This window comes from Perissodus microlepis, chromosome 3, assembly GCF_051167445.1.
Source record: "Perissodus microlepis isolate ML-2025 ecotype Zambia chromosome 3, ASM5116744v1, whole genome shotgun sequence".
Lineage (NCBI taxonomy): Eukaryota > Metazoa > Chordata > Actinopteri > Cichliformes > Cichlidae > Perissodus > Perissodus microlepis.
This window is the reverse complement of record NC_140463.1, coordinates 8,717,932-8,735,039: the sequence shown is the minus strand read 5'-3', so window position 1 is coordinate 8,735,039 and position 17,108 is coordinate 8,717,932. Positions and strand designations below refer to the sequence as shown.

Genomic DNA, 17,108 nt, shown 5'->3' with positions numbered 1-17,108 from the left:
GCGTTGTTTGAGGGCAAGTCAAGGCAGTTTTTTCTTTGCTCTACTCAGTTATGGTGCATTAGAAGTCAAATATCTTTAATAATTCATATTTTAATGATAAATTGTCAACACTGGAAGATTCCCCCATCTCTTCTGAACAAAACGGTGTAAGAATGACCGTTCTAGCCCCTACGGTTAGGAAATTATGGTCATTTGTTTGAGGGGAGTCGTCACTATGAGAAATAGACTGCAAAACTCCTGTCTCTCTGTGCTGCGTGCACCTGTTTTGGCGGGAAAAAGTGCACAGGCTCTCTGATTGGTGGATTCAAATTCAGCAGCTCCCAGGCTGCTTGACTGAGCTAGAAACTTACTTCTCTCTCCCTCTGTGTGTGTGTGTGTGTGTGTGTGTGACAGAGAGAGAGAGAGAGAGACAGAGAAAGCTTTTTTATGGGATGATCTCATTGTAAGATTTAAATTCAATATATTTAGACTGGTTGACTGAATTGGATCTTGTGTGTGTGTGTGTGTGTGTGTGTGTGTGTGTGTGACAGACAGAGAAAGAGAGAGAGAGAGAAAGCCTTTTTATGGGATGATCTCATTGTAAGATTCAAATTCAATATATTTAGACTGGTTGACTGAATTGGATCTTGTGTGTGTCTCTCTCTGTGCATGTGTGTTTCCATATGTGTCCATATTTGTGATTGTGTGGCTGTTATATTTTTTTTTTGCCGATTTTTTTTCATTTAACAAGTATATTTGAGGGACCCTTAGCATGTTCAGCATTTTTTCAGCTGTCCATTTTGCTTTTCCAATTTTTCTGTTTAAGTTATTACTATTGTGCTAAATCATAGCCTTTCTGCTGTTTTATAAGATTTGTGCTAAATATAGTATTTCTGATTAATTATAGTTTTTCTACCAAATCATAGTACAGTATTTTTGCTTTTTATAGGATTTTTATAGGATATTTATATGCTTAATATAGTATTTCTGCTTTTTATAGGATTTGTGCTTAATATAATACTTCTGCTTATTATAGGATTTGTGCTTAATATAGTATTTCTGCTAAATGTAGTATTTATGCTTAATCATAGTATTTCTATATATTTCTGCCAGGTCCCCAGGCAGCCAATCCTCTGTGAGGACTCAGGCATTCAAATTTACATATCAGGGCCTGCACGGCTTCCCAGCCAGCCAATCATATCTTAGGGATGAGAAATTCAAATTTACAAATCAGGGCCTGGACGGCTTCCCAGCCAGCCAATCATATCTTAGGGATGAGACATTCAAATTTACAAATCAGGGCCTGGACGGCTTCCCAGCCAGCCAATCATATATGTGGGCTGAGGCATTCAAATTTGCATATTGGGGCCTTCGTGGCTTCTAAGCCAACAAGTCATCGATGTCATATATCTCTAAAAATCCATATTTTAATGATAAATTGTCAACAGTTGACGATTCCCCCATCTCTTCTGAACAAAACGGTGTAAGAATGACCGTTCTGGCCAATACAGTTAGGAAATTATGGTCATTTGTTTGAGGGGAATCCTCACTATGAGAAATAGACTACAAAAATCCTGTCTCTGTGCTGCGTGTGTGCACCTGTTTTGGCGGGAAAAAGTACACAGCCTCTCTGATTGGTGGATTCAAATTTAGCAGCTCCTAGGCTGCTTGACTGAAAACATGCTTCTCTCTCCCTGTGTGTGTGTGTCTGTGTGCATGAGAGAGAGAGAGAGAGAGAGAGAGAGAGAGAGAGAGAGACCCTCTTTAGGGCAGCATCTCATTGTTGGAAAAAAATATAATATATTCAGACTGGTTGACTGGCATAGACCCTCCGTGTGTCTCTCTCTCTGTGCATTTGTGTATACATATTTGATTTTGTGTGTATCTGTTGGCTGTTCCTTCTTGTTTTTTAAATTTATTTTTATTTCTTTATTTTTTTTTTCACAGGTGAACAACAATTAGTTTTGAGGGAACTTAACCATGTTCCATTTTTTTTTTTAGCTTGTCATCTTACTTTTCCAGTATTTTCACTTAAGTTATTACTATTCTGCTCAATCATAGTATTTGTTCTAAATCATTGTTATTATGCTATATTGTAGTATTTCTGCTAAATCATACTATTTCTACTATATTATATTTTTTCTTTCTAAATATAGCATTTCTGCTATATAATTGTATTTCTGCTATGTTATAATATTTGTGCTAAACCAGAGTATTTGTGCTGAAACATAGTATTTCTGCCAAATGATAGTATTTCTATCAAATGATAGTATTTGTGCTAAAACATAGTATTAATTTAAAATTACAATATTCATAGTTCATCACAGTGTCTCTGGTAAATCACAGTATTTCTGCTCTGTTGTACTATTATTCTAAATCATAGTGTTTCTGTAATGTTTAAGTATTTTTGGCTAAATATATTCTTTCTGTTATCTTATACTATTTCTCCTAAATTCTTGTATTTTTGAGAAGTTATCATGTTTCTGGTAAGTTACAATATTTTCTGTTCTGTTCTGCTATGCTATTGCATTTCTGCCAAGTATTATGTTTCCTCTAAGATATTGCAGTTCTGCTGAGTTATTACATTTTAGCAAAGTTCCTTTGCTTCTGCAAAGTTTTTACAATTTCTGCAACTTTTCACCCTTTTCAGCTAGTTTTTGCAGACAGCTTCAGCTTTAAAGCATCCACACTGCATTTTCGCAGGAAATTTTTCTAGTTAAGTGTGCCTATGCCAAGAGGCACACTTATTACTATTCGTCGGATTTATTATTAAGTGTGCCTATGCCAAGAGGCACACTTATAACTATTCGTCGGATTTATTATTAAGTGTGCCTATGCCAAGAGGCACACTTATTACTATTCGTCAGATTTATTATTAAGTGTGCCTATGCCAAGAGGCACACTTATTACTATTCGTCGGATTTATTAAGTGTGCCTATGCCAAGAGGCACACTTATTACTATTCGTCGGATTTATTATTCTTATTATTATTCTCCATCTTCCGCCTAAATTTCGCCGCGTAACTCGCCCCACAGTTTTGAGACAAGGTTCACATATGTTATATCATTTTGTGCGGCTGGATCTGGAATGGTGTGCTATGACTTTTGGTGTTTATGACTTTTATAGTTTTTAAATATTAATATTTTAGTGAAAATTTTCCCGCGCTTATGTACCGCACAGTTTTGACACAAGGGTTACATATGTTATATCATTTTGTGCGGCTGGATCTGGACTAGTATCCTATGACTTTTGGTGTTTATGACTTTTATAGTTTTTTAAATATTTAGATTTTAGTGCAAATTTTGGCCCATTTCTAGGCCCATGAGAAAGATTCAACTTTTGGCCCCCTAGAAACAGATTTCAAACTTCATTTGTGGTGTGTTGGCTCTCTCTAGTGGTATGTCGGGAGTAGTACGGCCTGTCTACCCTTTATTTGGATTACCGTAGTGACGACAATATCAACGGCGCGCACAGCGTCGCTGCTTTCAGGAGCCATTGGAAGTTTTAAGGTTGCGCGAACCATTGAATAGTTACGGTAAGCGAAAGGGTGTATGCTTGGTGGAAAACTCCATATCCCACAATTCATAGCACGCCTCTACCGAGTCAAACAATGGCGGCTGCCACTTCGTTTTTATAGTGCTTTTATTCGTGTTTCTAGGTCACAAAATAAACTTTTAAGAGATTTTCAGGCGAGAATGTAGGTGTGTAAACGTCAAATATCTGCTCGTTTTGTCAAAACATCCCATATTAGCAACAGTTTTCTCACGATGTTGCTGCTAGCCGGCTATCTAGCGCGGCTAGCGCTGCTTCGCTCAAAAGCACCCGGGCTTAGCTTAAAGTGAAGCGGCTGTCACTCGTTTCACCACCCGATCACTCGCCATGGGACTGTTTCTCAGCTGGACTTATTTTTCGTTTATATGGGCCGATAATTCATTTATTCATTTTAGTAACGGTATAAACAGTGAAAGGTGGTTGTCCAGATGCTGGTCGATGTGGGAAAAATAACTGAGTTGTTTGGTGGTGGCTAACGCGGAGCTCCAACAAAGGGCAGCCAGCCCTGACAGAAAGGACATGCGGGGAAAGAGACATACGAGGCGGCGAGGCGGCCGCCGATCGACCGGTGGTGGCTAACGCGGAGCTCAATCGTGGATAAGGGAAACCGAAGGCAGGAGCGTGAGGTGAACTGAATTTCAGGTAAGAAGTTATGAACTGCACTCTATTTGGGTCAGATATAAACCGAGTTTAGGTGTAGTTTATTTTCGTTGTGCTGACAGTTACAATAACTCGTACTGCGTGCTAGCTAGCACGACAGAGTTTCTATACAGCTGTGCGCGCTAAGTTACTGATGTTGAACTTTATGACAGCCTCCCCTGTCATTCTCTCGCCTGTTGAAACTTCAATCATGAAACTGATCAATGATCGGCTTTTCTCTCTTGTTTGTTTATAGCACTAAACAACAGCAGCACGTTTAAGCTTGATCAGCTGTTGTTAGAATTCATTTGATTTTAATTTCTAGTATCAGCTGATGTTTGCTGGAGCCACAGCTGAATAAAAAGGGCTGGTCGAAACCAGGAGATGTCCTTACTGAATCATCAGAGCTGAAGTGGTGATGGAGAAACAGGTTTACCTTTTAGGTGACATGAATGAGTTGAAGGGAAGTTATGAACTGTTTCTGAGAGACAAATAACACCAGGATCCTTTTCTAAGTAGCTGACAGCTGGTAACTGTGCAGGGGCGGATCTAGCAAATCTTTTGCCAGGGGGCCAGGTAGGGCATTAACAGGGAAAGGGGGACACAAAGATATACTTTTCTTTCTTGCTCTCATATAAAATATTTAGCTTTTATTAAATAGTTATCTGAATCTTACAACCAAAGTTTGTATAATAATACACAAGATTGGCTGTAGACCATTGTTAATCATTCAGAACACTGTGTAAAAATAACAAAAAGCAAAAAGTGAATGCAAAAGTGCATAAATATTTATTTTACGTGTTTGATGTGTGTGGCGGGCGTGGTCTGCAGTGCCGCTGCAGGGGAGGTGGACCCACGGGTGTAAAGTCTGCTGTGAGTTGAAAAGCTACAGCCGGCTGTGTGGGTACACCAACCATGTGTGAAAAGTGGTCCATAACGTAATGCTTCAAAGCGTGTTCATGCAAGCATTGTCGGGTCTGCCGTGGTACAATGGGACTTCTGCTCATGAACCTCTGTGCACAGCGTCTGCAAATCGGGGCTGTACGAAGTCACCTCATCTTTACACAAAACTGTAAGCTGTCATCTGTGAGGCGCGAGCGGTCTTTGTTTTTACCATAGTTCATGGTGGAGAATGGCTGCTCTGCTGAGTTTTGCTCTCTGTAGCCGTTTGAATGGCAAACTACACTGATTAGCGGCGGCATAGGCACACTTAAAATTTCTTCTGAAATTTTCGCTCTCTAGTTATTAAGTGTGCCTATGCCAAGAGGCACACTTATTACTATTCGTCGGATTTATTATTCTTATTATTCTCAATCTTCCGCCTAAAATTTCGCCGCGTAACTCACCCTGCAGTTTTGAGACAAGCTTCATATATGTTATATCATTTTGTGCGGCTGGATCTGGAATGGTGTGCTATGACTTTTGGTGTTTATGACTTTTATAGTTTTTTAAATATTAATATTTTAGTGAAAAATTTCCCGCGCTTATGTGCCGCACAGTTTTGACACAAGGGTTACATATGTTATATCATTTTGTGCGGCTGGGTCTGGACTAGTATGCTATGACTTTTGGTGTTTATGACTTTTATAGTTTTTTAAATATTTAGATTTTAGTGCAAATTTAGGCCCATTTCTAGGCCCATGAGAAAGATTCAACTTTCGGCCCCATAGAGACAGACTTCATTTGTGGTGTGTTGGCTCTCTCTAGTGGTATGTCGGGAGTAGTACGGCCTGTCTACCCGTATTTGGATTACCGTAATGACGACAATATCAACGGCGCGCACAGCGTCGCTGCTTTAAGGAGCCATTGGAATTTTTAAGGTTGCGCGAACCATTGAATAGTTACGGTAACCGCAAGGGTGTATGCTTGGTGGAACACTCCATATCCCACAATTCATAGCACGCCTCTACCGAGTCAAACAATGGCGGCTGCCACTTCGTTTAATACATTCCTCTTATTCGTGTTTCTAGGTCACAAAATAAACTTTTACGATATTTTCAGGCGAGAATGTAGGTGTGTAAACGTCAAATATCTGCTCGTTTTGTCAAAACATCCCATATTAGCAACAGTTTTCTCACGATGTTGCTGCTAGCCGGCTGTCTAGCGCGGCTAGCGCTGCTTCGCTCAAAAGCACCCGGGCTTAGCTTAAAGTGAAGCGGCTGACACTCGTTTCACCACCCGATCACTCGCCATGGGACTGTTTCTCAGCTGGACTTATTTTTCGTTTATATGGGCCGATAATTCATTTATTCATTTTAGTAACGGTATAAACAGTGAAAGGTGGTTGTCCAGATGCTGGTCGATGTGGGAAAAATAACTGAGTTGTTTGGTGGTGGCTAACGCGGAGCTCCAACAAAGGGCAGCCAGCCCTGACAGAAAGGACATGCGGGGAAAGAGACATACGAGGCGGCGAGGCGGCCGCCGATCGACCGGTGGTGGCTAACGCGGAGCTCAATCGTGGATAAGGGAAACCGAAGGCAGGAGCGTGAGGTGAACTGAATTTCAGGTAAGAAGTTATGAACTGCACTCTATTTGGGTCAGATATAAACCGAGTTTAGGTGTAGTTTATTTTCGTTGTGCTGACAGTTACAATAACTCGTACTGCGTGCTAGCTAGCACGACGGAGTTTCTATACAGCTGTGCGCGCTAAGTTACTGATGTTGAACTTTATGACAGCCTCCCCTGTCATTCTCTCGCCTGTTGAAACTTCAATCATGAAACTGATCAATGATCGGCTTTTCTCTCTTGTTTGTTTATAGCACTAAACAACAGCAGCACGTTTTAAGCTTGATCAGCTGTTGTTAGAATTCATTTGATTTTAATTTCTAGTGTCAGCTGATGTTTGCTGGAGCCACAGCTGAAAAAAAAGGGCTGGTCCAAACCAGGATATGTCCTTACTGAATCATCAGAGCTGAAGTGGTGATGGAGAAACAGGTTTACCTTTTAGGTGACATGAATGAGTTGAAGGGAAGTTATGAACTGTTTCTGAGAGACAAATAACACCAGGATCCTTTTCTAAGTAGCTGACAGCTGGTAACTGTGCAGGGGCGGATCTAGCAAAGCTTTTGCCAGGGGGCCAGGTAGGGCATTAACAGGGAGAGGGGGACACAAAGATATACTTTTCTTTCTTATTCTCATATAAAATATTTAGCTTTTATTAAATAGTTATCTGAATCTTACAACCAAAGTTTGTATAACAATACACAAGATTGGCTGTAGACCATTGTTATTCATTCAGAACACTGTGTAAAAATAACAAAAAACAAAAAGTGAATGCAAAAGTGCATAAATATTTATTTTACGTGTTTGATGTGTGTGGCGGGCGTGGTCTGCAGTGCCGCTGCAGGGGAGGTGGACCCACCTCAGCGGCATCTGCAATCACGCCTCTCAGGCGTAAAGTCTGTGCTCTCTCGGCTGTGTTTTTTGGTGTGTGTTGGGCTGTGAGATGAAAAGCTACAGCCGGCTGTGTGGGTACAGCAACCATGTGTGAAAAGTGGTCAATAAAGTAATGCTAGAGTTGCAGTCTTACACGCCTCTCTGCAGCTTCTCTCCTCCTGCTACCCCCCCAAAAAACCATCTCCATAGAGACTGTGCCAGCTTCCAAAAAGACAAAAAACAAACTAAAAACCAGCAACAAACAACTTAAACATAAACAATCAAAAAGAAAGAACAATACAGTATCCACATCTGAACCAAAGAGTAAAACAGTGAAATGTGGATTATTAAATATTAGGTCTCTCTCCTCCAAGTCTCTGTTAGTACATGACTTAATAATTGATCAACAAATTGATTTACTCTGCCTTACAGAAACCTGGTTGCAGCAGGATGATTATGTTAGTTTAAATGAATCAACACCCCCGAGTCATTCTAACTACCAGAAACCTCGAAGCACAGGCCGAGGGGGCGGTGTGGCAGCAATTTTTCACACCAGCCTATTAATTAATGAAAGACCAAGACAGACTTTTAATTCATTTGAAAGCCTGATGCTTAACATTGTCCACCCCAGCTGTGAAACTCAGAAACCAGTCTTACTTGTTATCATCTATCGTCCACCTGGGCCTTACACAGAGTTTCTGTCTGATTTCTCAGACTTTATATCTAATTTAGTTCTGAGCTCAAATAAAATAATTATTGTGGGTGATTTTAACATCCATGTAGATGCTAAAAATGACAGCCTCAACATGGCATTTAGTCTGTTATTAGACTCAATTGGCTTCTCTCAAAATGTAAAAGAACCCACCCACCACTTTAATCACACTCTAGATCTTGTTTTAACATATGGCATAGAAACTGAACATTTAACAGTGTTTCCTGAAAACCCTCTCCTGTCTGATCATTTCCTGATAACATTTACATTTACAATAATTGATTACACAGCGGTGGAGAGTAGATTTTATCAAAGTAGATGTCTTTCTGAAAGCGCTGTAACTAAGTTTAAGAATATAATCCACCCACTGTTATCATCTTCAATGCCCTGTACCAACACAGAGCAGAGCAGCTATCTGAACGCTACCCCAACAGAGGTCGATTATCTTGTTAATAATTTCACCTCCTCACTACGTACGACTCTGGATACTGTAGCTCCAGTGAAAACTAAGGTCTCTAATCAGAAGTACCTGACTCCGTGGTATAATTCTCAAACACGTACCCTAAAGCAGATGACTCGTAATCTGGAGAGGAAATGGCGTGTCACAAATTTAGAGGATCATCATTTAGCCTGGAGAAATAGTTTGCTGCTTTATAAGAAAGCCCTCCGCAAAGCCAGAACATCTTACTATTCATCACTGATTGAAGAAAATAAGAACAACCCCAGGTTTCTCTTCAGCACTGTAGCCAGGCTGACAAACAGTCAGAGCTCTGTTGAGCCAACCATCCCTTTAACGTTAACTAGTAATGACTTCATGAACTTCTTCACAAATAAAATTTTTATCATTAGAGAAAAAATTACCAGTAATCATCCCACAGATGTAATATTATCTACAGCTACTCTTAGTACCATTGATGTTAAGTTAGACTCTTTTTCTCCAATTGATCTTTCTGAGTTAACTTCAATAATTACTTCCTCCAAACCATCAACGTGTCTTTTAGACCCCATTCCTACAAAACTGCTCAAAGAAGTCCTGCCATTAATTAATTCTTCGATCTTAAATATGATCAACCTATCTCTAATGGTCGGCTATGTACCACAGGCTTTCAAGCTGGCTGTGGTTAAACCTTTACTCAAAAAGCCATCTCTAGACCCAGCAGTCTTAGCTAATTATAGGCCAATCTCCAACCTTCCTTTCATATCAAAAATCCTTGAAAGAGTAGTTGTCAAACAGCTAACAGATCATCTGCAGAGGAATGGTTTATTTGAAGAGTTTCAGTCAGGCTTCAGAGCTCATCACAGCACAGAAACAGCTTTAGTGAAGGTTACAAATGATCTTCTTATGGCCTCTGACAGTGGACTCATCTCTGTGCTTGTCCTGCTAGACCTCAGTGCAGCGTTCGATACTGTCGACCATAATATCCTATTAGAGCGATTAGAACATGCTGTAGGTATTACAGGTACTGTGCTGCAGTGGTTTGTATCATATCTATCTAATAGACTCCAATTTGTGCATGTAAATGGAGAGTCCTCTTCACACACTGAGGTTAATTATGGAGTTCCACAGGGTTCAGTGCTAGGACCAATTCTGTTTACATTATACATGCTTCCCTTAGGCAGCATCATTAGAAGACATAGCATACATTTTCACTGCTATGCAGATGACACCCAGCTCTATCTGTCCATGAAGCCAGATAACACACACCAATTAGTTAAACTGCAGGAATGTCTTAAAGACATAAAGACCTGGATGGCCGCTAACTTTCTGCTTCTTAATTCAGATAAAACTGAGGTTATTGTACTCGGCCCTGAAAATCTTAGAAATATGGTATCTAACCAGATTCATACTCTGGATGGCATTACCTTGGCCTCCAGTAACGCTGTGAGGAACCTTGGAGTCATTTTTGACCAGGACATGTCCTTCAACGCACATATTAAACAAATATGTAAGACTGCTTTCTTCCATTTGCGCAACATCTCTAAAATTAGAAATATCCTGTCTCAGAGTGACGCTGAAAAACTAGTTCATGCATTTATTACTTCCAGGCTGGACTACTGTAATTCATTATTATCAGGATGTCCAAAAAACTCACTGAAAAGCCTTCAGCTAATCCAAAATGCTGCAGCACGAGTACTGACAGGGACTAGAAGGAGAGAGCATATTTCTCCTGTTTTGGCTTCCCTTCATTGGCTTCCTGTTAAATCCAGAATTGAATTCAAAATCCTGCTCCTCACATACAAGGTCTTAAATAATCAGGCCCCATCTTATCTTAATGACCTTGTAGTACCATATCACCCTATTAGAGCACTTCGCTCTCGCTCTGCAGGCTTACTTGTTGTTCCTAGAGTATTTAAAAGTAGAATGGGAGGCAGAGCCTTCAGTTTTCAGGCCCCTCTTCTGTGGAACCAGCTTCCAGTTTGGATTCGGGAGACAGAAACTATCTCTACTTTTAAGATTAGGCTTAAAACTTTCCTTTTTGCTAAAGCATATAGTTAGGGCTGGACCAGGTGACCCTGAATCCTCCCTTAGTTATGCTGCAATAGACGTAGGCTGCCGGGGGATTCCCAAGATGCATTGAGTTTTTCCTTTCCAGTCACCTTTCTCACTCACTATGTATTAATAGACCTCTCTGCATTGAATCATATCTGTTATTAACCTCTGTCTCTCTTCCGCAGCATGTCTTTTATCCTGTCTTCCTTCTCTCACCCCAACCGGTCACAGCAGATGGCCGCCCCTCCCTGAGCCTGGTTCTGCCGGAGGTTTCTTCCTGTTAAAAGGGAGTTTTTCCTTCCCACTGTCGCCAAAGTGCTTGCTCATAGGGGGTCATATGATTGTTGGGTTTTTCTCTGTATCTATGAAGCGCCTTGAGGCGACTTTTGTTGTGATTTGGCGCTATATAAATAAAATTGAATTGAATTGAATTGAATTGAATTGAATTGCTACAAAGCGTGTTCATGCAAACATTGTCGGGTCTGCCGTGGTACAATGGGATTTCTGCTCATGAACCTCTGCGCACAGCGTCTGCAAATCGGGGCTGTACGAAGTCACCTCATCTTTACGCAAAACTGTAAGCTGTCATCTGTGAGGCGCGAGTGGTGTTTGTTTTTGCCATAGTTCATGGTGGAGAATGGCTGCTCTGCTGAGTTTTGCTCCCTGTAACCGTATGAATGGCAAACTACACTGATTAGCGGCGGCATAGGCACACTTAAAATTTCTTATGAAATTTTCGCTTTCTAGTTCTTATTCTTATTCTCCATCTTCCGCCTAAATTTCGCCGTGTAACTCGCCCCACAGTTTTGAGACAAGGTTCACATATGTTACGTCATTTTGTGCGGCTGGGTCTGGACTAGTATGCTATGACTTTTGGTGTTTATGACTCTTATAGTTTTTTAAATATTTAGATTTTAGTGCAAATTTTGGCCCATTTCTAGGCCCATGAGAAAGATTCAACTTTTGGCCCCCTAGAAACAGATTTCAAACTTCATTTGTGGTGTGTTGGCTCTCTCTAGTGGTATGTCGGGAGTGGTACGGCCTGTCTACCCGTATTTGCATTACCGTAATGACGACAATATCAACGGCGCGCACAGCGTCGCTGCTTTCAGGAACCATTGGAATTTTTAAGGTTGCGCGAACCATTTAATAGTTACGGTAACCGCAAGGGTGTATGCTTGGTGGAACACTCCATATCCCACAATTCATAGCACGCCTCTACCGAGTCAAACAATGGCGGCTGCCACTTCGTTTAATATATTCCTCTTATTCGTGTTTCTAGGTCACAAAATAAACTTTTACGATATTTTCAGGCGAGAATGTAGGTGTGTAAACGTCAAATATCTGCTCGTTTTGTCAAAACATCCCATATTAGCAACAGTTTTCTCACGATGTTGCTGCTAGCCCGCTATCTAGCGCGGCTAGCGCTGCTTCGGTCAAAAGCACCCGGGCTTAGCTTAAAGTGAAGCGGCTGACACTCGTTTCACCACCCGATCGCTCGCCATGGGACTGTTTCTGAGCTGGACTTATTTTTCGTTTATATGGGCCGATAATTCATTTATTCATTTTAGTAACGGTATAAACAGTGAAAGGTGGTTGTCCGGATGCTGGTCGATGTGGGAAAAATAACTGAGTTGTTTGGTGGTGGCTAACGCGGAGCTCCAACAAAGGGCAGCTAGCCCTGACAGAAAGGACATACGGGGAAAGAGACCGGCAAGGCGGCCGCCGATCGACCGGTGGTGGCTAACGCGGAGCTCAATCGTGGATAAGGGAAACCGAAGGCAGGAGCGTGAGGTGAACTGAATTTCAGGTAAGAAGTTATGAACTGCACTCTATTTGGGTCAGATATAAACCGAGTTTAGGTGTAGTTTATTTTCGTTGTGCTGACAGTTACAATAACTCATACTGCGTGCTAGCTAGCACGACGGAGTTTCTATACAGCTGTGCGCGCTAAGTTACTGATGTTGAACTTTATGACAGCCTCCCCTGTCATTCTCTCGCCTGTTGAAACTTCAATCATGAAACTGATCAATGATCGGCTTTTCTCTCTTGTTTGTTTATAGCACTAAACAACAGCAGCACGTTTAAGCTTGATCAGCTGTTGTTAGAATTCATTTGATTTTAATTTCTAGTATCAGCTGATGTTTGCTGGAGCCACAGCTGAAAAAAGGGCTGGTCCAAACCAGGAGATGTCCTTACTGAATCATCAGAGCTGAACTGGTGATGGAGAAACAGGTTTACCTTTTAGGTGACATGAATGAGTTGAAGGGAAGTTATGAACTGTTTCTGACAGACAAATAACACCAGGATCCTTTTCTAAGTAGCTGACAGCTGGTAACTGTGCAGGGGCGGATCCAGCAAAGTTTTTGCCAGGGGGCCAGGTAGGGCATTAACAGGGAAAGGGGGACACAAAGATATACTTTTCTTTCTTGCTCTCATATAAAATATTTCGCTTTTATTAAATAGTTATCTGAATCTTACAACCAAAGTTTGTATAATAATACACAAGATTGGCTGTAGACCATTGTTAATCATTCAGAACACTGTGTAAAAATAACAAAAAGCAAAAAGTGAATGCAAAAGTGCATAAATATTTATTTTACGTGTTTGATGTGTGTGGTGGGCGTGGTCAGCAGTGCCGCTGCAGGGGAGGTGGACCCACCTGAGCGGCATCTGCAATCACGCCTCCCGGGCGTAAAGTCTGTGCTCTCTCGGCTGTTTTTTGGGTGTGTGTCGGGCTGTGAGATGAAAAGCTACAGCCGGCTGTGTGGGTACACTAACCATGTGTGAAAAGTGGTCCATAAAGTAATGCTACAAAGCGTGTTCATGCAAACATTGTCGGGTCTGCCGTGGTACAATGGGACTTCTGCTCATGAACCTCTGCGCACAGCGTCTGCAAATCGGGGCTGTACGAAGTCACCTCATCTTTACACAAAACTGTAAGCTGTCATCTGTGAGGCGCGAGCGGTGTTTGTTTTTGCCATAGTTCATGGTGGAGAATGGCTGCTCTGCTGAGTTTTGCTCTCTGTAGCCGTATGAATGGCAAACTACACTGATTAGCAGCGGCATAGGCACACTTAAAATTTCTTCTGAAATTTTCACTCTCTAGTTAAGTGTGCCTATGCCAAGAGGCACACTTATTACTATTCCGGGTACTACACCGGACTCCCGGCAAATCGTTTTCAAACCCACCGCTGTCTTTCGCTACTCAGGTTAAACATATATAAGTCACTTAGATAACTTAAAAATGTTATCGTTTGGCTTTTTTTTTAGTATATTATTTGTTCCTGAGTAAATCGGTTTGGCTGAGATTAAAGTTATAGTTTTTACACAGCTGAATAAACGTCAAGCAGACAGCTGACTATCAGAAGTGTGAGATGCTCGAGAATTTACTCCGGTGTCCTGTTATATTTTAGATAGCAAGGAGTTTATTAAATTTCACAGAAACAATCTGCAGATTTCATTAAACTTTAATAAACTATCATCTTGTCTTTATTTTTAGTTAGCACATACCATAAACACTTAAAGCTGTAAGCTAATGATAGTTACATAAGAGCAGATGCTGCTGGTGCAATAAGCTGTACGTTTTACGTTCAATGGATGATGATCTGATTAGTCGACTAATCGCAAAAATAATCGGTGACTAGTCGACTATCAAAATAATCGTTTGTGGCAGCCCTAGTTGTCATTCACACCACCATCAGAGCTTTTCCTCTGCACTCATTGTGTTTTCTCCCCTCAGGCAGTTTCTCTCACGTGCTCGCCGTTGTTTTTTCCCTTCCAGCTGGCTTCTGTATCACGTGGTATGAGGCTCCGCCCTTGTCATTTGTTGAGCAAGACGAGTGAGCGCTTGTTTTCATGCAGATTATGTCCCGGATCAAAATGCGGTACAATCGTCATCTTTTTTTTCCTTTTTTTTTTTTTTTTTTCTTACATCGTTGTCATTTGGAAATGAGATCGCACATAAGTATGAATTGAGATTGCGATTTTCTAGCATTTAATTGTGCAGCCCTAAATGATGCCATCGAACAGATTTGACATAGGACACAGACCTTCAAAATAAAACAGGAGACATGAGACGCAGACATGACATTACAAACTTGATAACATAAGACACGCAGCATGAAACACAAAGGGTGAGGGAAACTTAAATACAGGGGAAGAAAATAAAAGAGAAATCTAATAACCAAATGAACTTCGCTGACCTAAAGAACTTAAACATAAACCATAAACCATTGTAATTTAGCGCCCAGCTATCTTTCTGAACTACTCCATTCATACAATCCCAACAGAGCACTTAGATCGTCCAATCACAGGCTCCTAGCACAACCTAGGACTCGAATGAAGTCGAGAGATGACCGGGCCTTAGCATCCGTGGCACCTAGACTCTGGAATAACCTCCCTGTTCATATTCGTACTGCCGAGTCTTTTAAATCACGTCTTAAAACTTATTTTTTTACTTTGGCTTTTGATTCTGTTTAGTTGGCTGGTCTAGCTTGTTGTGTTGTTACCTATTGTTTGTTGTCCTCTTCTATTGTTTGTTTTAACTGTCTCATGCTTTTACTGACTGTGAAGCACTATGGTCAACACTGTTGTTTTAATATGTGCTATATAAATAAATTTTGATTTGATTTTTGATTTGATAAACATCAAAAATGAACTAGAACTCAAAACACTGGTTCAAAAGACCCAGGAACGTGACAAATGCATAAATAACTGAGCTGCTGAAGCAGGTATATAGTGCTGAATTAACTCAAAACAATTCAGATTAGCCTTGACCGTCTTAGCAATCTTCTTTACATGCTTGTCCAATTTAAGACGTAAATCAAAAATTATTCCTAAAAACTTAAAATCTTTGGCCTTCTTCGTTCCTTACCTGGATTTTAAACTCATCATTTATCTGATCATCAGGAACAAGAAACTAAGAATCTGTTAGTCTCACTCATTTAAACCCTCTGCTGCATTCTGTTCACCCTGCTATCATTCAATCGTCTTTCCTAATATAATATTAGTCCACTAGTTCATATATCGCTTCTCATCTCACTAAGTGAACCGAACAAGATGATAAAATCAGAAACACGGGTTTAAAATACCATCTGGTATTCATGAGCTTCATTGCATGTGTGTGTATGTGTTAGTGGGATTAAAACATTCTGTGCTTATGTATGTTGTTTTAATTACTTTCCCCTTTTTCTGAAACAAATCTCTTTACTACACCTTCTTGTTTCAGAAACATCTAAAGAAGAAAGTCTCTATTGTAGTCAGGCACAGCTAAATTCTGCTTGTGAGTTAACCTAGCCAACCACACTGTGTGTGATTGTAAATGTACCCCCTCGTGATGTGTGCCACTTCCTCTATGTCCTCTATTTGTACCACCATATGGAGAACCACAATAGCCACACACACATCGAAATACAGAATTCTTAGATGCTTAGATGATGAATTGTAGAATAAATCCTCCATTTGTAAAATAAATTTAGAATTCCACATTAACAAAGTGAGTTTCAAAATGTTTCGAAATTACCATCCTAGGGAAGCTAGGATGGTAATGAGGTGCTTGAAATGTTGTAGGTGGCTGAGTTTAAGCTGCTACTATTGAGACTGATCGGGACTCCGTCTTTGTGGATCTATGGAAGTCCATATATACAGGGTGTAGCATCCCCTGGGTAAAGGTGGTGATCTGCAGGGGGGTCAGGGGTTTTTCCCCTTTCAAGTTCTTGTAGGCAACTGATGACTTTCTTTTTGTAGTTGATTCTGGGGTTTCTCCTTGAAGCTTCATAGGTATTGTTGTCACTGAGGAGTTTGGTCATGTTTATTTGCTCTGCTTCTTTTTGTCAGGGATAAAATACAAATATATACTTTTTGTGTCCCAGCTGAGTAACAGGAGGAGAAGAGTGGTGGTGCAGCAGAGGAACAATTTCAGCCATTTGGACTCAGCTCAGCCACTACAGAGGAAACAATGACTTCAACACAAAAGGTGAGAAAAACATCACAGTTACACTGTTATTGAAACTGTGTGTACAGCTGGTTGGTTTTTAAAAACATGTTAACAGCAGCTTTATCTTTTCCATCCTGGGTTCCTCCATATATACAGAATCTACATTCACAACCAAGAACCACAGAAGTTACAAGAAAATACAAAGATCATATTTTCTCTACACACATTGAAACAACAATATCATCAGTTGAACTCAAATTTTTTCTGAAGTAAAAGAGTTTCTCTGCTGATTGATATTTCTTCAATAATGTCATTTTCATTACAACTCTCATTGTAGCACATCATTGTAATGTGATACTGTCACCAGAAGGTAATGGTAACACACCTACAATGTGTTTATGTTTACATGTTTGATTCCACCA

General features: G+C 40.5%; 2 protein-coding genes across 4 annotated transcripts in view; one reads left to right on the top strand and one right to left on the bottom strand.

Annotated features, from left to right (window-relative positions):
- The window catches only part of LOC146389750 (neural cell adhesion molecule 2-like), a 631,716-nt gene that overhangs the window by 296,076 nt on the left and 318,532 nt on the right, over positions 1-17,108 (bottom strand). The gene's annotated exons all lie outside the window — the stretch shown is intronic.
- LOC146389761 (uncharacterized) overlaps positions 1-17,108 on the top strand; it is a 42,717-nt gene that overhangs the window by 22,871 nt on the left and 2,738 nt on the right. For all 3 annotated transcript variants that reach the window (XM_084913405.1, XM_084913397.1, XM_084913413.1), the window contains exon 2: positions 16,622-16,725. In XM_084913405.1, the coding sequence (XP_084769531.1) occupies positions 16,708-16,725 (18 nt within the window). In that variant the 5' untranslated portion in view covers positions 16,622-16,707. The remainder of the gene's footprint in view (positions 1-16,621; positions 16,726-17,108) is intronic.